Genomic DNA, 26,009 nt, shown 5'->3' on the forward strand with positions numbered 1-26,009 from the left:
TTGTGGCCACCAGGTCAGTAACTCCCAGACAGTCCTAGTTCTAACAACCTCTCGTAAGCCTTAGGGGAGCAGGGAAGAAGTGGGTGTGGGTAGGATTCCAGCTATTTGGCCACCAGTCTGGTGAGTCAGAGGCTGGGCAGGCCGAGGCGGGCAGGCAGCCTGTCCCATGGATGGGTGGACACTTGATCCGGACACAGCCAAGGCCCAGGGGACTGACGCGCCCTTAGAGCTGCTCATCTGGCCTGAGGCATGCAATACGTATCCACCGGTTGTCCAGTGACCTTGGCCCCAGGTGCGGGCATTGCCTTCTCCCGGGGGCTGCCGGATCCCTCTCCCCCGCCCCGGTTATTTAGAGTCAGACTCTCTCACCCTGGCCCCCGCCCCTGACGGGGACGAGTCACGTTCCAGGAAAAGGAATCCCGCGTCTCTGGCGCCCCCCAGCGTCCAAGGAGAGCAAACACAGAGACGGTGTCGGGGTCCGACCCCTCTTCATACGTCCGTCAGCGGCAGGGCGCACGCGCCGCAGCCGTTGGCCGGAAGCGCCAGGGAGAGGCTTGCTTCCTACTGGAGCCGGGCGCGGGAGCCTATAGGAGTTCTAGGAGGCGTGGCCACAGACATTTATCCTATGGGCGCTTGGGGGCGAGACAGAACCTACCCAAGGGCCCAATGGAGCTGTGGGAGGCGGGGCCCACCGGGCGGTGGGAGCCTATCTTGGCTTGGAGTCTTGTGGGACGGCCCGGGTTCAGCCGCCACGTGAGTTCGCCAGGAGCCGCCGCAACACACACGGTGGGCAGCATGTCGGCGACTGGGGCGGTTCGAAAGAGGGGAAAGCCGGCCTCGGGGGCCGGGGCTGGTGCGGGGGCCGGCAAGTTGCGGCGAAAGGTGAGCACGGCGCTTTGGCGGGCCGGGGTCCATCCTATGTTACTGGGCCATTATCCCCATCCGGGGGCCCCGGCACCGGTCCCCTCGACCCCGGGACCCCAGCTGGAGTCAGCTTCGTCCCGTTCTCCGCGCGCCAAATACTGAAAAATCCTTTCACTTGAGCCGGGGGCTACCGCCTTTCCCAGTGACTCTCGAGGGACCCTAAGGGGCCCTTGGTCGAGCCGGGGTGGTCGGGACCCCGACCAAAGAAAGTATTATATAATTCCTAGGGCGACTCTTCTGGGGACAAGGGCAAGTCCAAGGGTGGCGGCAAGATGAATGAGGAGATCTCCAGCGACTCGGAGACTGAGAGGTGAGCTCTTTTTTTCCACCTAGTAGAAAAGAACACTGGGGCCCATTTGTGTATGGAAGGAGTACTCAATGACGGGGGCTAGAGCTGGGCCTAGAACCCAGGACTCTGACCCTTGATTCTCAGATCTTGATTCTTTCCTCCACTTTTTGACCCTGAGAACTGTCATTTCCTTCACTGCAGGGGCGGTCTCTGTGTGGGGAGGACCCCCAGTCCTAATGGGAGACCAGTGAGACCTTCCTTCATGACAGGGAGCTGAACTCCAGGCAAGGGGAGAGGGATGCAAGAAATGCTTGCTAGTTCTTCATTCTGTTCTCCCACAATTTCACAGTTATTGAGAGTGCCAGGCACTAGTTTCACTGTTGAGAGAACAGAGATGAGCAGGCAGGTGAAGACGGAATGTGTTGTAGTGGGATGTGTATCTTAGAGCTGCGTGTTGTCGGAACAGAGAAGGGGAGTTTAAATGGGGCCTGGAGAGATGAGGAGGGGTTCCTCATGGAGAGATAGGGAAGGCATTCAGGGACCAGAGAAAAGTCTGGGGGCTAAGTGGGCTAGATGGGAGATGAAGAGGATGGGAGGGTAGGCAGTGGGTGCATCTGGACTGTGGAGGGCTTTGCGTACCTCCTCCATTCTGCAGGTGATGGGGGTGGAGTATGTTGCAGAGTTCAGAGGGGGCTGGCAAGGTATCAGGCCTGACCCTGTGGCATGGAAGCTGTCATATCAGAGAATCCCGGTGCCTTCCTTAAGAGTTGGCTTTAGAAATTCTAATTCTAAAAGTTGAGTACATGTTGGCCTTAATCTGCTCACAGATTTAATATATACTTTTTGTAGTCTTAAGGTTACTGTGGGTGTGTGCCAGGCCCTGTGCTAAGCACTTTTAAATATTTTTAAAATGTATTGTGAAATGTATCAGCTACAGAAGAGTTAACGAAATGTAATTGTACCATAAAGAGTAATGATGAAATGATGAACCTCTGTGCACCCACCAGAACTAGACCATTCGTAGAAACTTAGAAGCCCCAACTGCCATTCCTGACTTAAGTTAATCATTTCTTTGGTTTCCTTCCTTCCTTTTTCTTCTTTTTTTTCCTTTTCCCTTTTCTGATTCAGGTATAACTTACATACAGTAATATTTACCTTTCTTAGTGTACTGTTCTGTGAGTTGTGACAGTCGCATATAGTCGTGTAACTACCACCACTGTAAAGATATAGAAGGGTTTTACCACCCACCAAAATCCCCCATGGCTCCTTTGCAGTCAGTTCCCACCCCACTCCAACCGGTAACTGCTGTCCCTAGAATTTTGCCTTTTCCAGAATGTTATTTGAGTGGAATTACAATGGTTGTATACTTGCTTTGATTTTCTTTAGAGTTCTGTCTTCTATGTGTGAACCCGAAACAATAGATTGATTCCTTGGGTAAACTGAGTAGAAGTTAAGACCCTGGTGTATGAGGGAAGGGCAGCACCAACCCTGTTGGCTGAAGACTTGCTGCGCACTGGGTACTAACCGGTCTCAGGAGCATGGTCAGGCCTTGGCTTCCTTGAGAATTTCCAAGGTCGTTTCTGGGGAAGTTGTGGGCAAGGTCATGGATGAGTCTAGGAAACAATTGGGCTACCTGACAGCGACTAGGTATCTACAGGCACTTGATCAGAGGGAACGGGCTGCCCTGGGTTTTCTGCTTCTGAGTTCCCGTGACTTACCTCCAGCTCCCAGGAGCAAGTCAAAGTAGGACTTATCTTGAGTGAGGGGCATGGAGGGGAAAGCAGGGACTTCACTAGCACAAGGTCAAGCCAGGCCCAGTTAAGCTTCACCTGGAATCCCATCCTCAGGGTAGAGGATGGTGCCTTGGCAGTGAGGATGGGGCGTTGATAGTCCCAACACGTCTGCCTCTTGGTTCCTTGCATCAGATCTGGGCTGGCTGCTCCCCTGTGTCTGGGGGGTCGTTGTTGTTCTGAGATCTACCGTTTCTGCTTTACATGTTGGATCTTCTGTTTCCTGTCTCCCGTGCCTTCCCCATTCTTAGCTTACTCTCTTGTTCAGGGAGCACATCCTCCATCCTTAAAAGAAGGAGAAAGGACCACTTTTGTGGCACCTTGTACATCTGATATGTTTTCATTTATCATTAATGGTTTAACTGGCATGCCATTCCAGTGGTTAGCGTTTTATTCCGAATTTTGTACGTGCAGCTCCTTTGTTTTCTGCTCTCAGTGTTGCTGTTGAGGCTTCTGGAGTCATTTTGATTCCTGACCCTTTGTATACGGTCTGATTTTTCTTGGAAGCCTGTAGAACCTTCTCTTTCCCTCCAGAGTTGAGAGATTTCCCAGTGATCTCTTTGGGTTTGGGGTCTGTTTTCACCCTTACGTTGGGCCCTGGGTGGGCCCTTTCAGTTTGGTAAGTCACATCTTTCAGTTTTCTGTGTGTGAGACCATTGGCCATGAGGGCTGGCAGGGATGGGGGTGTCAAGTGGCTGGGGAAGCAGCGAGGAGCACGGTCCTAGTGGCCAGAGGAGCGGGCCGAGCCCTCCTGCTCACAGCCTAGTTCCTCCTGCTCACAGCCTAGTTCCCAGGAGGAATGAGGAGGAGGAGGCGGAGGAGCTGGAGGAGACCGCACAGGAGAAGAAGCTGCGCTTGGCCAAGCTCTACCTTGAGCAGCTCAAGCAGCAAGGTGAGCCTGTGGACTGGGCAGGTGAGGGGCGGGGCCTATGCCTGAGTCTGCCTGCTGTGGCCCCAGCCACCTGGTGGGTGACTGATGCAGGTAGCCGGTGGGCTGCTGGGGCTGCTGCTGCTGGCGGCCCTGTGGGAGGGTGGCTAGGAGCTCTAATGGATCTTCTGGGGTGGGCCAGGCCTTCAGGGGGCTTCAGACTGATCTGATAAGTAAAGGCAGGGGGTGGGCAGGAGACCATCCAGCCCTCCCTCCCCTTTGGCTGAGGTGGCCTGAACTTCCATGGGACACAGCCCAAATGTTCAGGGCCCAGGACTGAGGTGGTGGGTGGGGATGGGAAGGGAAAAGTGGGGTGTTGTTGGCCTGGGTTTACTTGGCTTGGTCTGTCCTACACAGAGGAGGAGAAGGCCGAGGCCCGCGAATTTGAGGAGGACCAGGTGGCAGGGAGGCTGAAGGAGGACGTGGTGAGTGTGGAGGAAGGGTGGTGGGAGGGAAGGGATGGGGCTGGTCCTGCTCCTGGGATCTCACCCCTCTCCTCTCCATGCAGCTCGAGCAGAGAGGCAGGCTGCAGAAGTCGGTGGCAAAGGAGGTGAGCAGACAGGGCACTTTGGTGTCAGATTGGAGGGAATCACCTGGGTTGGTGGGCAGATGGCCCAACTGGGGACTCAGGCTGTGGGGTGTTTGCTCTGGAACATAGTGGGCACTTGGGCAGACAGGGTCAGGTAATGGTCTGGTCTTGGCAGCCCTGGGTCCGGTTTTCCTTCTGGGCAGTGTGGTGGGAAAGGATGGCATGTGTGTGTGTGGAGGGGGGCCTTCCTGCCCCTAGTTGCAGTGACCCGGTCCCTGCCTGCCTAGATCCAGGCCCCAGACCCTGCTGACATTCGAATCTTACGGGGCCACCAGCTGTCCATCACATGTTTGGTTATCACCCCTGACGACCTGGCCATCTTTTCTGCCGCCAAAGACTGCACCATTATTAAGTGTGAGTGAGTGCCTGCGTGGGGGTGCAGCTGTGAGGGATCATCTGGGCCAGCTGGTCTGGGGAGGAAGAAATAATCAGGGAAAACTGAGACCCGACGGGGGAAGCTTCCGGAGACAGGTTTGCTTCCAAAGAGGTGTTCTCTGGATGACAGTGGAAGCTTCTGCCCAGGAGTGGGACTTGTGAGCTCCCTGTCAATGTCATTGGAGATGATGGAGTGGAGGCAGGATGATGATTTAATGGGAGTTGATGCTTCAGTTGGGCAGTTGGACTAGAGGACAGCTGAGGCTCTGTGCAGTCCTGGGATTGAGTTCCTGGTCCTCCTGGGTTCCTGGCCTTTGACCACTGAGGGCTGTCCTCATCCACCCATAGTAGTAACAGGAAGAGCTCGTACCATCAGTCCCAAGCACTTTCCTGTCCCTTTTCTTCTGGGCTTCATGGCTGCTCTTTGGGATTATTGTCACCACTTAACAGATGAGGAAACTGAGGTGACTTGTCCAGGGGCTCACAGTGGCTAAACCAGATCTTCTGACCTGAGGCCAGGAGTTTTTCCATGGTGCCACGCTGCCCTTGAGGGGGGTTGCCAGACAGTCCTGCCTTGTGTCCCAGTAGCATCTCTCTTCCCCCTTGGTGTCAGGGAGTGTGGAAAGTGGACGGAAGCTTCATGTGATCCCTCGAGCCAAGAAGGGTGCCGAGGGGCAGCCCTCCAGCCATAGTAGCCACGTCCTCTGCATGGCCATCTCCTCCGATGGCAAGTACCTGGTAAGGCAGGATTGGCCCCGGGAGTAGGTGAGAGGTGTGGGCACATGGTGGGTGCCCATGGCCATTGCCCTTGTCTCCATAGGCCTCGGGTGACCGCAGCAAGCTCATTCTCATTTGGGAGGCCCAGAGCTGCCAGCACCTGTACACCTTCACGGGACACCGGGACGCTGTGTCGGTGAGAAGCTGGGCCTCCTTTAGTGGACGTTTCTCGAGCACCCGAGTGGGCCAGGCATGGTACTGGGATCCAGGGAATGGTGTGAAAGAGGCAGTGGGTCCCCATCCTCAGGGAACCTGCACTTTGGTGAACAGGACAGAAACAGGGTGAAGCAATAGGGAAGAGCTGGGGGAGACTGAGTCGAGCTTGCCTAGGGAGAGGGAGGCCTGAGAAGTCTGTACTTGCTTGAGGGCAGGCAAGTGTGCCCCTGGCTCCACGTAGAGCCCCACAGCGCTCTTGATGGGGGCTGGCTTCCTGTGCCACGTGACCTGCTTTTCAGGACGTCCTCCCTGGGCCTGACCTCTGTCTCTCCTGCTGTAGTCCAGATTCCTTTTGCCCTCTTTCCATGCACCCTTAGGGGCTGGCATTCCGCAGAGGCACCCACCAGCTCTACAGCACGTCCCACGACCGCTCTGTGAAGGTGTGGAATGTGGCGGAGAACTCCTACGTGGAGACGCTGTGAGTATGCGCAGGCAGAGGGCACGCGGATGTGTGCGTGCAGGTTCACGGGTGACCCCATCCTCCCTCTGTCCCCCTCTCCAGCTTCGGGCACCAGGATGCTGTGGCTGCACTGGATGCTCTGAGCAGGGAGTGCTGCGTGACCGCCGGGGGCCGGGACGGGACCGTGCGTGTGTGGAAGATCCCCGAGGAGTCCCAGCTTGTCTTCTACGGCCACCAGTAAGGCGGCCTGCTGCACCGGGCATTGAGGGGGCCACCCGCATGGGCTGGGGGTGAGGTTGGGCCACGCCCCTCATGGTGCCTTTCTCCAGGGGCTCCATTGACAGCATCCAGCTCATCAATGAGGAGCACATGGTGTCGGGTGCAGACGATGGGTAAGTGCTGCCTTCTACCACTGCCACTGCCCCTGGACTTGCCGCGTAGAATCCTCCTGCTCGGGAGCTGTAGTAACCCCTTTCCATAGATGAGGACATTGAGGCAAAGAGCGCAGGGGACCTGGTCTGCTTCCTGTGGCTGGTGTGCACTTGGTCCCTTCCTGCCTTGTGGCCCTTCTGCCCTGCCCCTGGCCCCCTCACTGACCGTGCTCCCTGTCCACAGTTCTGTAGCCTTGTGGGGCCTCTCTAAGAAGCGGCCACTTGCCCTGCAGCGTGAGGCCCATGGGCTGCGGGGGGAGCTGGGCTTGGAGCAGCCCTTCTGGGTGTCATCGGTGGCAGCCTTGCTCAACACGGACCTCGTGGCCACAGGTGGGTGCCCTGTGTGGCAGAAAGGAGGGGATCTCAGGGTGGGCTGGTGAGGGGGGTGCTCACTGTCTCCCTGTCCCCCAGGCTCTCACAGCAACTCTGTGCGGCTCTGGCAATGCGGGGAGGGCTTCCGGCAGCTTGACCTTCTCTGCGACATCCCCCTGGTGAGTGAGGCTTGAATACCCAGCCTGTCTTTACCACACTCCCAAGGCCCGTTACAGTGTTTTCCTGCCAGAAGGGCGGTTCCTCAGAGCAGGGCCAGCTATGATTTCTCTTTCTAGCCCCAGCTCCTAGCACAGGGCCTGCAGGAACCCTCCCTTCTTCCTCTCCCTTCCCCGCCTCCACTCCCCTCCTTGTCCTAGGCCCTGTCCTGGTTACTGGGGTACAAGGCAGGGAAGTGTGGGCAAAGGCATGGAGGGCCTGGCCCTGTGATGGGATCTGCATGACTGGTGCCAGACTGAATGCCAGGCTAGGGTGTGTGGACTTGGTGCAACCTAGGGCAGAGTGGCAGGATCTGTCAGTGACTTCTAGTGACAGTTCAGGGCTTGGGTCAATGGTGATGGTCATGGAGTCTCCAGAGCCAGGACCAGGAGCCAGGCCCTACTTGGTGTACACCATCTCCTTCATCCCCACAAACTCTCTGCGAGGCCTGTGCTCTACTTTCCCCATCTCACAGAGGTGGATGCTGAGGCCCTGAGGGGTAGAGGGCTGGCCCAGGTGGCAGGACGCAGAGCAGGGATTTAACCCAGGCTGGGCCTTTGACTGTGATGCTGGGGCTGTGGTGAGGGATCTGTTCTCACATCTTACTGCCTTGTCCTTCCCTCTTCTCAGGTGGGCTTTATCAATAGCCTCAAGTTCTCCAGTGCTGGGGACTTCCTGGTGGCCGGGGTAGGGCAGGAGCACAGGTATGAGGCACTTCTCGAGGGGTGCGGGTGGGGCAAATGGCATAGGGTGGGTGGCTGGGTGGGAATGGGGTGGATCCCGGGTGGGGCTGGGCCCGCCCTCAGCTGCTCCTCTCGCCCCTGCAGGCTTGGCCGGTGGTGGCGGATCAAAGAGGCCCGGAACTCTGTCTGCATCATCCCTCTCCACAGGGCCCCCAGGCCCCCTACTGCTGGCTCCTGACTCTCTCATCCCCTTTATTTAAGTTCTTCCCAGGCCATCCCCTGCCTTCTTTGTATTAAAAGCCTCCTCTTCTGGGCCTTGTCTCCTCTAGCTTCTTGACTGGGGAGGGCAGGGGGATGGCAGGGGATGGCTTAGTAAAGGCCTGGGGGCTTTATCCTTTCCAGCGAAATTGGGGATGGAGCCCTCAGCTGGCTTCTGGCTCCTAGACCCTGAGTATCCTCTACGACTTTGTTAGGCCAGCTTTCCACCCAGTGCTCCGGGCTGGTTGGGGTCAGAAGCTGCTGATCCCTCAGCTAAGAAGCTGTGGCTGTTCAGTGTGTGTAAGGGCTGGCTGTGGGGTCTGAGGACTGAAAGAAAGACAGTTAGACCTACAAGTCAGGCTGATCTGCACCACCCAGGCCAGGTTAGGAAGCTTTAGGAGCTAGACTGCCCTTGGGGTGGGGGTCCGGGTGGAGGTGGGACCCTGCATTGCTCACTGCTTGGGGACAGTGTCAGAGGTGGGAATAGCTCTGCCCTTGGTCTAAATGACAGCCAGGCTGCATGATTCCTCACAGCAGTGACCCTGCCAGGTTAATGTGTTCTCCTGATTCCACCAACTGGATAATTCAGCTTCTGCCATGGAGTGAAGTAAAGAGGAGGTGGAGAGGCTGATTGGAGAGGCAGCAGTGCAGGGAAGTGTCCTCTTCAATGGAAAATGAGCAAGGTGTGTTAAGGATCGGCTCTGAACTTTCCCTTAATGCCTTGGGCCCAACAGCTGAGCCTATGGTTCTCAAGCGGCAGCGTGGTCCCCTTGGGGGAGGAAGCTACAGGGCTTCCCTCCTGCTCCCCTGCTCATGAGGCCTCCCCCTTGGACAGACCTGCTCCTACCTTCATTCTTCTGGGGCCAGAAGGGTCAGGTTCAGATTGAACCCCTGAAAACCCTGTTGTGGATCAGAGGATGTTACTAGAATTCACTCCTTATGTCCCGCCTTAAATAGAGCTCAACGACAGCATACACATACCTCTTGAATAATATTGCAAGTAACACGGAAATGCCCCTTAATACACAAACCCCTTTTCCATTAGCACATTCCCAGGGAGAAAGGAAAGTTTGAAAATAAATGCTTTTGGAATTGAAACTGAAAATAATCCCTCTTACGGCTTCTAGTCTCAGCCTTGGTCAGCTGAGACTTCTGCTGTAGTTGGGCTCTTCCTTCCTCCCAAGCAATGGGAAGCCATGAGAGGGTTGAAAGCAGAAGAGTAATAGGATCTGGTTCACAATAAAAAGAAAAAACAAGTCACTGCTCTGTGGAGAATTAATTAGTAAATGTTTGGGGGAAGAAGGGCATCCACTTAGGAAGCTATAGTAAATAGCAGGTAAGAGGTGATGGTGGTGTGAGAGGGCCAGCAGAAGTGGGGAGGCAGAGCTATGGTTGGGTTGTGTTTGGAGGTGACGCCAACAGATCTTGCTGATCTGTTAATTGTGGGATGAGATGAATGTGGCACCACAGACAGTGTGACATTTACCAAGATGAGAAAGACCAGGTGGAGAAAGCAGGATGAGAAGGATCAGCAGTTTAGTTTGCAGTGTCTAGTAGATGTAGGGAAGTTGAGTAGGCAATGAGCTCACTGCTATATGTTTTATAACATATGAAGCCATGTGATTCTGAGGTGCAGAATTACACCTCCCACCTCACACTCCAGTGGTCTCAAGTGCTCTCCTGTCTTCTCCCCTGATGGACTCAGGGCCACAATTAGATGGGTGAGGGGCAGCCACTGTAGCAGCTCTTAGCTCTGTTCGTAGCTCTGAACCATGCAAAAGACACTAGGTGGGGCCCTCCCCATCTCTGCCTGTTCCTGTCCTCTGAAGACCCCCCTGGTCATCATGAGGCCTTGGTACCCTCTCAGAGTCACAGCCCCAGGGGTCACTGAGGTGCATTTCTTACTCCTTTCAAAACACTGAGGTGAGCAGCATGACTGAGGGGTGGGGAGGAACTGAGAGAACAGCCGGTAGGGTTCAAAACATCAAAGGGATGCGGGTCCTACTAACCACTTTGTGGACCCCATCAGGAAGCCCACCACAAGCCACTTAGGATACCTCACCTCCAGATCCCGCAACTGGCATACAGGCACCCCCAATCTACCCAGAAAACTACTGGAATAAGAAAATTTAGCAAGCAGGCAAGATACCTATGGTATTGTGTGCAAGTATCTGTGAATATACTAAAAAACACTGAACTGTGCACTTTAAGGGGGTGAATTGTATGACATGTGAATTATATTCCAACAAAGCTGTTTATAAATAAAAATCAAAAGCACCCCCGAGGGTTTCCCTGGTGGCGCAGTGGTTGAGAGTCCGCCTGCCGATGCAGGGGACACGGGTTTGTGCCCCGGTCCGGGAAGATGCCACATGCCGCGGAGCGGCTGGGCCCATGTCCCATGGCCGCTAAGCCTGCACGTCCAGAGCCTGTGCTCCGCAACGGGAGAGACCACAACAGTGAGAGGCCCGCGTGCCAAAAAAAAAAAAAAAAAAAGCACCCCCGAAACTGAAAGATTCAAGGGCAATATACAAAAATCAACTGTATGAGCAGTTGGGGAATTCTTGATATAGAAGTGCAAAGTTGAAGGATTTACATTATCTGATTTCAAGACTTACTGTCTTGAAAAACTATAAAGTTACAGTAATCAGGACAGGTGGTGTTAGAGTAAGAACAGACAAACAGATCAATGATACAGAATAGAGAAGCCAGAAATAGACTCACATTTACACAGTCTATTGATTTTTTTAATGTACCAAGATAATTCAATGCAGAAAGGAAATACATTTTTCACTGGAAAAAAAATCTTGACCCCTATCTAACATCATAGCCAAAAAAAAAAAAAAAAAATTAATTCAAGATGGATCACAGACCTAAACAAAAACTAAAGCTAAACCTATATAAAGCTTCTAGAAGAAAACCCATGAGAATTATTTTGTGACCCTGGAGTCGACAAAGATTTCCTAGGACAGAGAAAGTGCTAAGTATAAAATATTGATAGACTGGACTTCATCCAAATTAAAACCATCTGTTCATCAAAAGACAGCATTTTAAAAAGTCACAGGCCAGGGAAAAGAATATTTACAATACATGTATCTGACAAAGGACTCATATCGAGTATAAGAACTTCTAGAACTCAGTAATAAAGACAAACAATCCAATAAAAGTGGACAAAAGGCTTAAACCAATACTTCATAAAAGAAGATATATGAATGGCCACTAAACACATGCTCCTCATAATTGGATCCATGAGCATTTGAGGACTGAAGGGAGAAATTAAAGTCCCTGCGCTCTAAGGGCACAGGAAAGATCCCACATATGGAGCCTGGGTAAACGATGGGGCTGGGTCCCAAGATGGAGGCAGACTCAGACAGGAAAGAGGCCAGAGACTGGGGTGTTGGTGAATGTGGTGACCCTAGGGGCAGGGAGGGTGCTGGGGCTTTGAATGCCACCAGGACCTGCTCAGACTCAATCCAGTGGGCAGGGAGGAGCTGCCCCAGGGGCTGAGCAGCAGAGGGGTGACACCATCCAAGCAAAGGTTTTGAGGGTGTGCTGGGCAAGTGGCCTGGGGTGAGCATGATGGGGGTGAGCCTCCTTCTCCAACCCCGTTCTTCTCCACCATTCTTCTCACCCTCTACCAGAGTTTCACCCCAGAGGCTCTCAGTAGACCCCCTCAGGGAAGAGTGGGAAGGAGAGAAGAAAGGAGGGGTCAGTGAGGGTGTCAATGGGATCAGCCCTCTGAATATGCTCCCAGCCCCAGAGCCTGCTGGGGAAGGAAAGCACTGCTCGTCCTGGGGGCCTCACAGATTTCCCTGGTATTGTATGAATGGGTCAGCAATTCAACTCTTCTAAGGTAATCATTGGTAGCAGTTTGGTCTATATACCTTTCTCCCTCTTTACCTGCGTTTATAGCATACGTGTATAATTATATATCTTGACAGTTTTTTACCATCCCATCCAATGATGGTTTTATATCCCATCCAATGGGATCATAATGATGTTCAGCTTTTTCACTTACAAATACATCTTGGGTATACCTTCTCATCAGTACACATGGATCAAATTCATTATTTTTCAACAGTTATGTTGTATTTTATAGTTTGAATGGACTATAAACCATTAAATCAACGCCCAATTTTACCAATTGGGGATATCACCAATGACTACCTTTATACACCTTTACATCAATGGGCCACTATTTCTGGTGTCTTGCTTTTGTAGCTAGGGCTTTGGCCATTTCCAGCAGAAAAGAATGGACAGCACTTCTGTCTTTTCTTTGGAGGGGGCTTAACTGTCGGGAGCCAGCCTGGTGCTTGAGTCATAACTGCCCTTATGACATCATAGGTCTCCCTCCCCCACTTTCTCTCCATGCCATGACTAGAGGAACACAGACCTGAGGGGATTTGAACCATCTACACCCAATCCATGTGGGACCAATGGTGAGTAAGAGAGAGACTGACACACTAGGCTTTTTTAGGGATGTCCCCATAAATCTCTCGGGATGAGGGGATCTCCCTGACATCTGAATACTCTGGGAAGCCCTGTACGCTGGCGATGTGTGGGTTACTTAATGGAGGGGGAGGGAGAGCAGCCTCCCTCTTGCCTTTCCCCTAATTGCTGATTGCAGGAGAAGGACCAGCCCAAAACAATTAATGAACACACCAAAAATGAGCCTCAGCAGAATGAGCTGATCTTGAAATCTTTACCGCCAGCACCATTATCGAACTTAGAGAAGGCAGAGGCAGGAGGAGCCTGGACTTGGATGTCTCTGGTCTTTGTGTCCTAATGCTTGTGGCTAGTGTCTTTTGTATGTTCCAGAGCTAAGAACAGGAATAAACTCATTCTTGTCTGTCCTCTTTCCCCATATTTTTCTAGGCTAAACAAGAGAATATAGCTGCAACAAAGGGAGTAGATGATGCTAATAAGAGACTCAGAGCAGTATGATCCCCCCACCCAGATGACACGGGGCTGGGGGTGGGAATGTGGCAGTTGTGTTTGTGGAATGGAATGGCCAACATATGCGAAGCTGGGCTTAATCAATGGGGTGTGTGTGTGTGTGTGTGTGTGTGTGTGTGTGTGTGTGTGTGTGTTTGAGCGTGTGCATGTATGTTTGCTTGCTAATTAAGATTTAAAGTTTGAAAGTCAAGAGAAGTGAAGATGGGGAAGAGATAAGAGGTAGAATTTTATGGGATGTGGGAACTTTTAATACTATGTTATCACAGAGGAAGAGAGCAGGTTGTGGATTGGAGCTGCAGTCAAGGATGAAAGAGCAGGATTAGAAGAGGAAGCCACTTCTCCAGTAGCTGAGTGGTGTCTGAAGGGAAGGATCATGGATCCTGGTCAGGCTCAGGTGGACTATGATAACCCTTTGATCATGGTATTCTTGCTCTAGGCTGGCCAACTTGACCCATGTAAAACTGGGTAGCCAGGACAGATATACTACCATTTTACAGATGGGAGCTCTGAGATTCAGAGGTCAATGTGATGTATCCATGTCCATTAACCAGAGTGGGGCAAAGAAAGGACACCTACCTACCTGGTCTTCTGGTTCCAGCCAGTGCCTTGCCCAGTGCTCTTGAGGTTCAGAAGAAGGGGTGATTGTTGATAGGGCATCAGGATCCCTTCCTGGCACACCCTGGGGCTGAAGTGGGTGGGGAATATCCTCCAAATGTCTCGTCTTTTTTCTTGTTAGATCCCAAGAACCCAAAACAGGCCTCCCATCAGTAATCCAGAAGTAGTAAAGATCCAGGCCTGGTGGCGGGGCACCCTGGTGTGCAGCACACTGCTGCACGTGGCTCTCAGAGTGTGGACCATTCAGGGCTGGTGGAGGCATAAGCTGGTGAAGCTGCATGAGAACAGGCAGCGGACAGCTCTGGAGAACTTTACACGGAAGGAGTGGGTAGCAGTCAGGCTGCAGTCCTGGGTCCGCATGTGGCGCATCTGTTGGCGCTACTGCCATTTGCTCAACGCTGCCCGCATCATCCAGGCCTACTGGAGATGCCACTCCTGCGCTTCCCAGGGTTTCATCAAGGGCCACTACAGAGTCACGGCCAACCAGCTGCATCTCGAACTCGAGATCTTGCTGGGCTCAGGGCCTTGCATTGTGACAGAGTGTATTCCCCTTCCAATAAAGCAGTGAAGTGGTCTTTCCCCAGCTTCTCTCTGCTTGATAAGCTCCAGGAGGTCAGGGCCAATGATGGCAAATAGTTAGCATCTCATATGCTAGCTCTGAGGAATTGGCAGGGGTTGTCTGAGGAGGATGATTTTGAGCCACTGTCCAGACTGAGCAGAGACTGTGATTGATTAGCAACGTCTGACATAGGTAGGAAAGTTGGGGGTACAGATCTGCCATGCTGCCAACTCAGGGAGCATCACTCATGTTCAGTCTATGGAAATGGTGCCTCTCCCTAAGGCCGTGTATAATGGAAGCCTGGGGCAGGGGTGGGGTTGTTGCGCACAGCAGCACTTTTGCCAGGAATTCACTCACCAGGTCTAGTTGCTCTGGGTGTGATCTCCCAGCCACCCCCATGGCTGAGAGGAGCACACCCACCCCAAGCTCTTGATCCTGGCTCCTGTTGGTTCGTAAACTGGCCCCTGTACATGGAGGGCAAGAAAAGACTGAAGAAAGAGGCAGATTACCCCAGATTAGTAGGTAGCAGGTTTAGTAAGCAAGGGAACTTATTTACAAGACTTGTCTTGGGCGGCCACAGACAAGTAGATCTCCGTACTTGCTTGCCAGACTCTTGCAAGTTTATATAGAGGCCTTAATGAGGTTCAGCCACATATACCACCCAGATGTTCTCGAGAACACATTACTCTCTCAAGGCTGAATCCCTGAAAATGCCTCCCACTGTGGGAATGGCAGGCAGAACATACATTCCCAGGACAGGGGAGGGGGTGAGGGGCATCTAATTGCCTGGGTCTAGCTTGTGAGTACAGCTGGCGGTCACATCCTTTCAGTGACCTCCAACAGCTCCCTGCTGTATCTTCATACTTGACCTCCAAATCAGAGTCTGAGCTCCAAACTAAAAATGGTTAGACTGCATAGCCCCTGTCCTCACTCCTACCTCAAACTCTGTCCCTCACTCTCTGATCCCGAATGCAGGCTAGGACTCATTCCCCTCCAGACCTGGTTGGTGTGGGAAGTTCCAGAGGTGTGGAGATGGAGAAAGAAGGCAACCCACTTCTAGCCAAACCTTCTGGTGAGTGTCATCCCCTAGGCTATCACAGACCTAGAGCTGAGAAGCCATCAGTTGTGTCTGCCTCTCCCTCTCCCCAGTCTCTGCAAGAATTGATCCAGGTGGAGCTGAGACCTCTGACAGTCCCTTCTTGTGAAAAGCTGCCAACTGGGGTGAGACTGGCGCCTAAGTGATGATAAAGGGCCGGTTAAGAGGTCAAGGTTAGGCTGCCCTTCTGCCCATCTGGGCACTGCTGTTCTGTGGTTTCCTGCAGAGGGAGGGGTCTAAGGTCTTGGGTTATTCGCCATTAAACCTGCAAACTCAGAAGCCCTATGTCCAGCCCAGCTCCATCTCCATCTCCTCTGCCCTGGCAAGTTGGTCCTTCAGCTCACATTGCCCAGAAATCTCATGCTCCAGCTCTCTGTCTTGCTCTAGGGCTTGAGCTCTGTCTTTCTTGCTTTGTCCTTCTGTGTCCTGCCCTGTCTCACTCAGGTCCTAGTCTCTCGCTCTTGCTCTGAAGGACTTCTATCTCCTCTCTCCTTGCTTCTCTCTACTGTGTTCAATGTCTCAGAGTAAAGAGCAAGGACTTTGCAGCCAGACCAAGCTAGGTCACACCAACCATGGCTTCCCCACTCACTGCTGTGTGGCTGCAGACATGTCATTTTCCCTCTCAGAGCCCCAGTTTCCTGAGCTGTGAAGTGGGGCTAATGATCCTCATCTTTCAGTGTGAATGTCAAGTAGCATAAAAATTCAGCCTCAGCAACAAAACAAGGAAAGAGGGGTCGCACCCACAAACTTTAAAAACTGGCAGTCAGGGTGGGAGGGAAATAATGTTTAGCCCAATTAAGAAGACCAAAAGTTAGTGTTCCCTACCATCAAAATCAATTGCAAATGTTTGTCTGTTAATGCTTGTCTGTAATGAAAATTTACATGTGTCATCTCTGAAAATGTCTTTTCATTCACATAGGTATGAAGTGAAATATCTGGCACCGCCAAATAGTGATATAAATTCCTGAGCATAGGATTATAATCGAGACTAGTCATCACTTGGAAGATATCTGTAGACTTCTATGAGATTCTTTTCTTGATATTTGCCTTTAAGCATGTCATTACATTGCAGATCAATTACTTCCAATTGAAGTTCAGGTGGTTGTTCCTCAATTGCTTAGATAAAAAAGTTTAGAAATATGGAAACTCCTCTTGTACTTAACATGGAAGTCTGAAAAGTGCTTGCTGCTGGAACTCTAGTTTGAACTCAGAGAATATATCCACTGAAAATTTGCATGAGAATGGTTATCTTGCTTCTTGTTTTAACTTTTGACAGCTCAGGAAGTGCATAAAGCAGCTTGACATTACTTAGTTAAAATTATTTGTCAAGGGGCTTCCTTGGTGGTGCAGTAGTTAGGAATCCGCCTGCCAATGCAGGGGAAACGGGTTTGAGCCCTGGTCTGGGAAGATCTCACATGCTGTGGAGCAGCTCAGCCCGTGCGCCACAACTGCTGAGCCCGCGTGCCACAACTGCTGAAGCCTGCACGCCCAAACCCTGTGCTCCACAACAAGAGAAGTCACTGCAGTGAGAAGCCCGTGCACTGCAACAAAGAGTAGCCCCCTGCTCGCCGCAACTAGAGAAAGCCCAAGCACAGCAATGAAGACCCAATGCAGCCAAAAATAAATAAATTTAAAAATTTTTTAATAAAAAAAAATCTTAAAAAACTAAAATTATTTGCCAAAATGACTCTACTTCAGTATAAGTTTCACATAAAACATTGCTTTGCTCATTAATTTCACGTTTAATTCATTAAAAAACATGAAGACTGCAGCAAAACTTATTTCCAATGTCATTCAGGTTTTTTTAAAAATTTTATTTATTTTTGGCTGCATTAGTTCTTCGTTGCTGCACGTGGGCTTTCTCTAATTGCGGCGAGCAGGGGGCTACTCTTTGTTGTGGTGCACGGGCTTCTCACTGTGGTGGCTTCTCTTGTTGTGGAGCACGGGCTCTAGGCCCGCAGGCTTCAGCAGTTGTGGCACGTGGGCTCAGTAGTTGTGGTGCACGGGCTGAGCTGCTCCATGGCATGTGGGACCTTCCCAGACCAGGGCTCAAACCCGTTTTCCCTGCATTGGCAGGCGGATTCCTAACCACTGCGCCACTAGGGAAGTCCCTGCCATTCAGTGTTTGATTATAGTAGTTTAAGGCAGTTTTTCTTGCTCAGAAAAATTTCAATCTTGACCCTGAGCTTAAAAGTCAATAAAACTTTATCACTGCTAAGACATAGAACTGCTGTGTGGTTGATAAGTCAGAATATTCAGCTTCTATTTCTTTTTTTTAATTTATTTTTTATTTTTTTGCTGTACGCAGGCCTCTCACTGCTATGGCGTTGCGGAGCACAGGCTCCGGACGCGCAGGCTCAGCGGCCATGGCTCATGGGCCTAGCCGCTCTGCGGCATGTGGGATCTTCCTGGACCGGGGCACAAACCCGTGTCCCCTGCATCGGCAGGCAGACTCTCAACCACTGCGCCACCAGGGAAGCCCCAGCTTCTATTTCTGATCAAAATTCATGGAACCAATGATGGTTGTCAATAAGTGGCAAGTGAAATTTATCATTGACATTACTGGTTCAGTAACACAATAGATTCACATATTTTCCACAGAGTACCTAGTGATGAATAATACAATGAATAAACACAGGCTTTAAGCACTTTATATTTTCATAAACTTTGTAAATTTGTTCAACTAAGCCTTTTTTCCCCCTGCTTCACACATATTTTCACCACTATCATTTTTATCACATCTTAGCAGATTCCACTTCAGGTTGTACTGAATTAATGTTTTCTCAACTTTAAAAAATACTCTCAACTGTATTTGTTTCATGCAGACTATTCATAGAACTCAATTCTTCAGTCTTCAAACTTGGCATTTACCCCTTCAATGAACAACAGCTGAACTGTATTGGTAATATCTGTCAACTCATTAAGAGCCAAGGAAATCCACTTGAAGTCATTTGCTCTGTCTTTAATTGACTTTTGATTTTGTTCCCAATGTCTTCAACTCTTGGAGCAGCTATTCTCATTGAAAGGCTAACAGTTAAATTTATTTTCTCTGGACACATTTTTTTCAGAAGCTGCAATTAAACTTGATTTAATTAATTCATCATTAGTAAACATCTTTTCTTGCTTGGCTAACAAATGAGCAAGTTGGAAACGTACTTTGCCTGCAGCCTCATTTTCACTTTTCTTATTTTTGTGGAGAAATTCTGCTGTGATGAGATACTCCATTTAAATCTTTTTAAATTTAAATGTCCCCTGCATTGGCAGGCAGATTCTTAACCACTGCGCCACCAGGGAAGTCCCAATATTGTATTCTTTTAGCACAGCTATATAGCGTCATTGCATAATGAGCACAATGCTTTGCCATTTTCTTAAAAGTGCGATACTTAAAGTCCACTTTTCTCCTTTTTCCATTGTTTTGACATGATGGATATGTACTGGTAATAAAAAATAAGTCACAGCACAGCAATATGTGTGGTACCCAAAACACTATTCAGTTATAACTGTACCACTGCAATTTATTGTGTGCTGAGCAGCAGTGGGAAGTGATGAGTGCCACATATAGTCTGTCACAACTATTCAAATCTGTCATTGTAGTGTACGTGTGGCTATAGCCAACATATCAACAAATAAACATGGCTGTGTTCCAATAAAATTTTATTTATGAACGCTGAAATTTGAATTTTATATAATTTTCATATGTCATGAAATATTATTATTTTGAGTTTTTTCAACCACTGAAAAATGTAAAAACCATTCTTTACAGGATGTACAAAAACAGTGGGCTGGGTGCAGCCCACAGGCTGTAGTTTGCCAACCCAAGCCCTAAATCAATGTCCATTACATGGTTCTGAGTCCTCAGTAGGTACAATGTGTGGAAATGGTACTGCACCTGTGACCACCCCTTCTAGTTATATGCTTGGGTGTTTGTGCTTTCTGTCCCTGCACCTTCAGGCTCCATGTTACTGGAGGTTCTAGTTTCTAGAGTTGGAAGGCACACATCAGGGATCACTGTAAGAGTCCCATTAAACTTAAAGCTACAGCTGTGACCTGGTCACTTCAGACTCCTTTTGCCAAGAGTTAAGCAGGCGATGAAAGGTGTCACCACTCTGGCAGAGATAATTAACCCTGATATCATGAGGAGAAGGTGAAGGGCCTGCTGCTACACTATGGGAGCAGGGAAGACTATGAGTGCTGCTTGGGTGAGTCATTGGAAGATGTCTTGTTGCTTTGCTGCCCAGGTATAATGGTAGATGAACACAAACATGGCCTGAGAAGTACATGCTAACCAGAGAACCAGGTGCCTCAAGGATGAGGGTCTGAATTGCTGCTTCCCTTCAGGCAAACTGCCTAGACCAGCAGAAATGCTAGTCAAAGGTGAAAGGAATTTAGAAAGGGTGGTAGAGGAAGGGGGAGAGGAGTGTGAGTAATGGCCTCAAAATAAACTGTAGCAGTAGGGACTGAAGTTTGTCTCTCTGACCCTTCTAAGTTTTCCCAGGAGAAAAGACCTACATGAATCCTGAAGAAGCTATTTTTAAATGGTAAAAACTTGCTATGGGAAGCAAGTATATGTGAGTGACATGAAGGGGTGGGCTGTAGTGAATATGTGGACGTAGTAGATCCACTCTTCGTAGCTGATGACTCATCCCACAGCTACTGGGAATACTGGCTACTGCTGGGTCACTGCTATGTCCTGTACTACGAATTGCCTTTGGCCATAGGGAAGGGATTTGACCAAGGCATGTCCTTTCCTAAGGGGAAGCCTGTAGCTAGTGACTTATCATTGGTGTTATGAGTTGAATTATGCCAGCCACACAGGATTATCCAGTCTTGAACTTCCCCAACCCCACAATACCCTAAACAAGCAATATGGAGACCCTACAGAACTCCCAGATCTGAGGCCCAGGGTGAAAGCAAATGTGTCTCTTGGGCCAGGGCTTCTCTCTCATTGAGGTACACCCAGGGGTTCTGTTGTGGCTCCAGGTCTTAAATGCCCATGGTGAAGTCAGAGTTGGGCTGGGGACCACTAGGAAGAAGAAGAGTCTTTTGTGGGCAACCATCCCACTCACAGCCCTGGAGCAAGAATCCAAGCTGGGCCACTAAGAGGTCTTGTATTCATTCTCAGAATCCACCTGTCAGGACCTCCTCACAGGGACAGTGGACATTCGTGGACAGAAGAGAGCAGCAACAAGACTGTTTAGTGGGGAGAGCCTGAGGATTCAGGGCTGCCACTGGGTATCACCTGAAAAGTCACATTCTGTCTCACTTTCTTCTGCCCTTCTCTCTACATTTCTCTCTCAGACTCCAAGTCCCCATGTGCCCCCTGCCCCGCCTCCAGTTTTCTCCCTTTCTCTCTTCCAGGTTTTCCCAGTGTTACTCTTCTCTCCTAGCCCCAAAATGCTCTAGACTCCTCATCTCAGACCTGGGGATTTTCAGCGCACCCCAAGCAGAGCGGACAAGGCAGGGCATGGCAGGATCTGTCCCTAGTCATGGAGAGAAGGGTTGCAGGCCCTGAGGCCTTTGGGTCTCCAGAGGAGTGGGCTAGGGGGTGGAGTCCATTCATTCATCCATTTATTACACATTCAATGAACAATTATTTTTAACCTACTATGTCCTGATATTGTGCAGCCTCTGGGGTCACAAATGTGAAAGCGGCTCAGACTCTCTCCTCTAGGAACCAGTGAGGGAAGAGGCTGATCAGTAAACAGGTGACTACAGTAGGATCCAATGAGGACCATAGTGGAGATCTATAAGGGGGTTTGGGATTTCTCAGGGTTCAGACCTACGAAGTCACTCCGTTAGGGGCTGCCAGGAAGACAGCTGTGGTGGGGCCTGCATTCAAGGGTAACCTAGCTGTAGTGTGGGGGTGGAGGCCAAAGAAATGACCCAGGCAGGGGCTGATAGGGAAGGGCTCTCTTAGCACAGGCCACTCCCAGCAGACCTGCTTTCCTTCCCCTGCAGGCTCTGGGGCTGGGAGCATATTCAGAGGGCTGATCCAATTGACACCCTCACTGACCCCTCCTTTCTTCTTTCCGCCCCTCCCTGAAGGGGTCTACTGAGAACCTCTAGGGGGAAATTCTGGTAGAGGTGGCAGAGAATGGTGGGGGTGGGGTGGAAGAATAGGGAGACCCCAGAATGCTGGTACTTCTGTGGGTCACCCACAGTGGTCATGAGAGGTGCTTGTATTTTGTTCCCTGTGTCCCTTACTCTAGCCCCAGGAGATGCACCCCCGTCATGCTCGCCTCAGGCCCCTTGGCCAGCATACCCACAAAAAATTCCCTTGGATGGTGTCACTCCTCTGTTCCTTAGCCCCCGGGGAGGTTCCTCCCTTCCCACTGGCTTCAGTCCGAGCAGGTCCTGGTGACATTCAAAGCCTCAGCACCCTCCCTGCCCCTAGGGTCACCACATCCACCAACACCCCAGTCCCTGGCAACTTCCCTAATCTGTTGTGAGACCAGACTAAGCCATGTAAGGTCTCTGCACCTCAGTCTCCTCATCTGTGAAGTGGGATGAATGTCATTGCTCCATGATTATTACCAGGGACAGCAGGGACAATGGTGACTAGGGACTAGACTCTGGAGCCAGACTAATGGGGGCATTAAACAGATGTGGGTCTCTCAGGGGCATGGCCAAACACCTTTATCTTCAAACAGGTGCTTCTTGTACCTTCACTGTCCCATGCATTGTACTCTACTATTTCCCCATTCTCCAATTTACTCTTATCCTTTCCATTCTCCCATCCCATTAACTTCACATTGACACCCCCCTCCAGCCTTAAATGGCCTCCTCCTCTTCTCTACATCTGCTCTTCCCCTAGCCCCACACTGACTTCCTCCATACTCACTCTACACATTGCAAATGCATTTCTCAGTGACCCCTGGGGCTGCGACCCTGAGAGGGGACCAGGGCCTCACGATAGCCCGGTAGGTTTTCAGAGGCCAGGAGCAGGCAAGAGGTGGGGTCCTGCTTGTGCAGTGGCTGACCTTCACCCATCTCCTCACTGTGACCTTGAGGCCTCAGGGGAGGAAGTTAGGAGAGTGCTTGAGTCCACTTGAGCCTGAGATGGGGGTCCTGGGCTGGTCCTGGGGGCTTATGGGCTTTCTGGCCTGTGTGGGTCTTGCTCTCCCAGGGGCCTGATAACTAGATGACTTACAGATAGGCAAGACATAGGAGGTTTAGCCACAGTAAGGGAGTTTACTCTGTTCTCCCAACCCTGATATCCTCATCAGACATGCTCATTGTTAATTTTTGTGGATATCTTCCTAATTTCCACCACCTTTTAAAAGAATGACTTTATAAGACATGTGTGTAAATCTATGCTTATATTTAGTTGATCTTAATTTGATGAACTTGCTAATCTTGCTAAATCTTGTACATGCTTCTATATTAGTAGATAGAGAACACACCCATTCTTCTAATTGTTATTTGGTATACCATTATTTAAATGAATTGAAATCCATCATACTAAGTAACGTAAGTCAGAAAGAGAAAGACAAGCACCATATGATATCCCTTATATGTGGAATCTAAAATATGACAAAAATGAACTTATTGATGAAACAGAAACAGACTCACATAGATAACAGACTTGTGGTTGTCAAGAGGGGGCAGTGGGGGGAGAGATGGACTGCGAGTTTGGGATCAGCAGATGCAAACTACTATATATATAGAATGGATAAACAACAAGGTCCTATTGTATAGCACAGGATATTCTATAACCTGTGATAAACCATAATGGAAAAGAATATGAAAAAGAATATACATATATATATATATATATATATATATATATATATATAACTGAATCACTTTGCTGTACAGCAAAAATTAACACAACACTGTAAATCAATTATACTTCAATAAAATAAATGTAAAAAGATAAATGAATTGAAATCCATTTAATGAATACCAGCCAGGCTTTAATGAGTATCACTATACACATTTTTGTCAATGGGTCAGTATTTGAGGTATTCTTCTTTGTAGCCATTTACATAGGAAAGAAAGGACAGGTCCTCTAGGTTTTCCTTAGAAGGGGCTCAGCTATTGGGAGCCATCCTGGTGCCTGAGTCATAGGTGCCCTTATGACATCACGGCTCTTTCCCCTCCTCTTCTCTTCTGGCCAGAGCAGTGGCTGGAGGAGAACAGACTTGAGAGTGATGGGAACATCTAGACCCTAACCATGGGTAACTGAGTGTAGATCTGAGGGGATTTGACCATCCCCCAAAGCCATCGGCATTTAATGTTTTATAAGAGACAGTCAGATTTACCCAAGCTTTCTGGAGGGCAGTACATTTCCCATAGTTTCCTCAGGAGGGGATTCCTTCTCATGTTTGAGATTCCAGCAAAGTCCAGGAAGCCTAGTGTGTGGGTGACTTGGCACTTAGTGGTGGGAAGAGCACCCTTACTTTCATGTTTTTCTCTCTAAAGCCTGATAAGGACAGCAAACCTTCCAAATTACAATCAAAGATAATGATGAAGTCGCATTGATAGAAGAGAGCTTGAAAGAGCAAAGGAGAGGAGAGCAAGGGACTCCACCTCCAACTGCCTACCCACACCACTGCCTCTGCCTTCCCACCCCTCCCTGCGTAGATGGATCCAGGCTGTACTGTGTTGGAGAGAGCCTTGACTTGTGACATCTCTGACCCTTGTGGTCCAGTGGAGTGACCCAAAGGTCTGTGACCATGCAACTTATTGTCCAAAGAGAAATGCTTCAGGGAGTTAAAGAGACACTTATCAAAATTATACCAGGACAATAGGCATAAACTCAGGGTGTGCCAGGCAAACTGGGATGAATGGCCACCATACACAGAGCAGGAAATGAACAGGGATCCACTCCTCCTTGGCTGTCCTTTCCCCCTATTTTCTCCCTAGGCTAAGAGCTGTGAGTCCAGCCAAGGTGTGTGCCAAGGAGGAGCGCAAAGAGTTTGAACCCAGACCACACATGGTTGAGAGCTACAAAGTGGGGATTGTGTTTGGGGAATGCAAAGGCCAAGATACAGGAAAACTGGATCGTGTGTGTGTGTGCGCATGTGTGCACATGTATCTTTGTGCATACGCATACATCTTTGTGCGTGCACGCTTATGTGCACATGTATCTTTGTGTGTGCATGCATGTGTGCGGAAGCAGGACACTTACTTGATCTCTGAGGTCCAGCTGCTGCCCACAACAGCTCTCCTGCCACACCTTAGGGCCGAAATGTATGTTTCTTTTTTTTTAAATAAATCTATTTATTTATTTATTTTTGGCTGCATTGGGTCTTCGTTGCTGTCTGCAGGCTTTCTCTAGTTGCAGTGAGTGGGGGTTACTCTTTGTTGTGGTGCGCGGGCTTCTCATTTTGTGGAGCACGGGCTATAGGCATGTGGGCTTCAGTAGTTGTGGCACTCGGGCTCAGTAGTTGTGGCTCACGGGCTCCAGAACGCAGTCTCAGTAGTTGTGGTGCAGGGGCTTAGTTGCTCCACGGCATGTGAGATCTTCCCAGAACCAGGGCTCAAACCCATGTCTCCTGCATTGGCAGGTGGATTCTTAACTACTGAGCCACCAGGGAAGTCCCTGTATGAGTTTAATTGTCCCCTGTTTTCTCTTGCAAGGCCCCAAAGTAAGAATCATGATGATGGAAGAACAGAAAGCGGCTGTTTTCATCCAAGCCTGGTGGCGGGGCACCCTGGTGCGCAGGACTCTGCTGCACACGGCTCTCAGAGCGTGGATCATTCAACGCTGGTGGAAACAGAAGCTGGTGAAGCTGCAGGAGAAGAGGCGGCGGACGTCTCTAGAATGCTACGCGCGGCAAGAATGGGCAGCTGTCAAGCTACAATCCTGGTTCCGCATGTGGTGCATCCGCCTTCGTTACTGCCGTTTGCTCCACGCTGTCCGCATCATTCAGGTCTATTGGCGCTGGCATAGCTGCCATACCCGTGGCTTTATTCAGGGCCGTTACGACCTCAAAGAAAACCAACTGAATCTTCAACTTGAAATCTCTTTGGGCTCGCAAGCTTGTAGTGTACAACAGTACATACCCCTTCCAATACAGGAATGACCAGGTCTGCTATATGTGTCCCCAGCTCTTTGTCAGACATACTTCAAGGAGGTCATTGAGCTAATGATGGCAAATACTTGGCATCTCATAAATCAGCTCTAAGGAAGTGGCAGGGGTTGCCTGGGGTCCAGTGTGGAGGATTCTGAGAGTCTGGTGCTCTATGAGCAGGGCCTGTGATTGATTAGCAATGTCTGCCATGGGTAGGAGAGTTGGGGTTGCAAGGCCACCAAGTCTTCCAACTCCAGGGAGATTCTTTCACAGTGTGGTCTATGTAAATGGTGCCCCGATGTAGTTGTGCAACGTGAAGTCCTGTGTCATCTTTTGCTCTTTCCCCCAAAGTCTTTAAAAAATACTATTTAAAAATTGTGGTAAATACACATAACATAAAATTTACCATTTTAACCATTTTTGAGTAAACAGCTCAGTAAAATTAAGCATATTCAAATTGTTGTGCAGCTATCGCCTCCATCCATCTCCAGAACTTCATTTATCTCGCAAAACTGAAACTCTGTACACATTGAACAATAATTCTTCATTCTCCCCTTCCCCAGCCTCTGGCAACCACTA

The 26,009-nt window shown here is 50.0% G+C and overlaps 2 protein-coding genes across 6 annotated transcripts; both read left to right on the forward strand.

The window, feature by feature from the left end:
• The first annotated feature begins 721 nt into the window (after positions 1-721).
• On the forward strand, positions 722-8,244 carry RRP9 (ribosomal RNA processing 9, U3 small nucleolar RNA binding protein). Its single transcript, XM_004267865.4, has 15 exons — positions 722-882; positions 1,152-1,234; positions 3,786-3,895; positions 4,289-4,356; positions 4,440-4,481; positions 4,748-4,874; positions 5,509-5,633; positions 5,716-5,808; positions 6,206-6,306; positions 6,391-6,525; positions 6,618-6,680; positions 6,904-7,049; positions 7,131-7,210; positions 7,878-7,951; positions 8,075-8,244. Exons 1-15 carry the CDS (start codon positions 796-798, stop codon positions 8,166-8,168), a joined length of 1,428 nt encoding a protein of 475 aa, XP_004267913.1. The 5' UTR covers positions 722-795; the 3' UTR covers positions 8,169-8,244.
• A 3,667-nt stretch (positions 8,245-11,911) lies between these two features.
• Positions 11,912-25,454, forward strand: LOC101283215 (IQ domain-containing protein F5). Of its 5 annotated transcripts, XM_049693573.1 has the most exons (5): positions 12,587-12,624; positions 13,061-13,123; positions 13,408-13,535; positions 15,291-15,387; positions 24,997-25,454. In XM_049693573.1, exons 3-5 carry the CDS (start codon positions 13,515-13,517, stop codon positions 25,440-25,442), a joined length of 564 nt encoding a protein of 187 aa, XP_049549530.1. In that variant the 5' UTR covers positions 12,587-12,624; positions 13,061-13,123; positions 13,408-13,514; the 3' UTR covers positions 25,443-25,454. The 5 variants fall into 5 exon arrangements, with proteins under 5 accessions (XP_049549532.1, XP_049549531.1, XP_049549530.1 ...); XM_049693575.1 differs by lacking the exons at positions 13,061-13,123; positions 13,408-13,535; positions 15,291-15,387 and adding an exon at positions 11,912-12,038 and having other exon boundaries at positions 12,567-12,624; XM_049693574.1 differs by lacking the exons at positions 13,061-13,123; positions 13,408-13,535 and having other exon boundaries at positions 12,558-12,624.
• Positions 25,455-26,009: the final 555 nt, after the last annotated feature.

Source organism: Orcinus orca, chromosome 10 (assembly GCF_937001465.1).
Source record: "Orcinus orca chromosome 10, mOrcOrc1.1, whole genome shotgun sequence".
NCBI classification, from domain to species: Eukaryota; Metazoa; Chordata; class Mammalia; order Artiodactyla; family Delphinidae; genus Orcinus; species Orcinus orca.

Coding starts and splice junctions, on each gene's coding strand:
- RRP9 (XM_004267865.4), top strand. CDS start 796: ATGTCGGCGACTGGGGCGGTTCGAAAGAGGGGAAAGCCGGCCTCGGGG. Junction 4,482..4,747: donor AGAAGTCGGTGGCAAAGGAG/GTGAGCAGACAG, acceptor CTGCCTGCCTAG/ATCCAGGCCCCAGACCCTGC. Junction 7,952..8,074: donor GGGGTAGGGCAGGAGCACAG/GTATGAGGCACT, acceptor TCGCCCCTGCAG/GCTTGGCCGGTGGTGGCGGA.
- LOC101283215 (XM_049693573.1), top strand. CDS start 13,515: ATGGATCCTGGTCAGGCTCAG. Junction 13,536..15,290: donor TGGATCCTGGTCAGGCTCAG/GTGGACTATGAT, acceptor TCCCGAATGCAG/GCTAGGACTCATTCCCCTCC. Junction 15,388..24,996: donor ACTTCTAGCCAAACCTTCTG/GTGAGTGTCATC, acceptor TTCTCTTGCAAG/GCCCCAAAGTAAGAATCATG.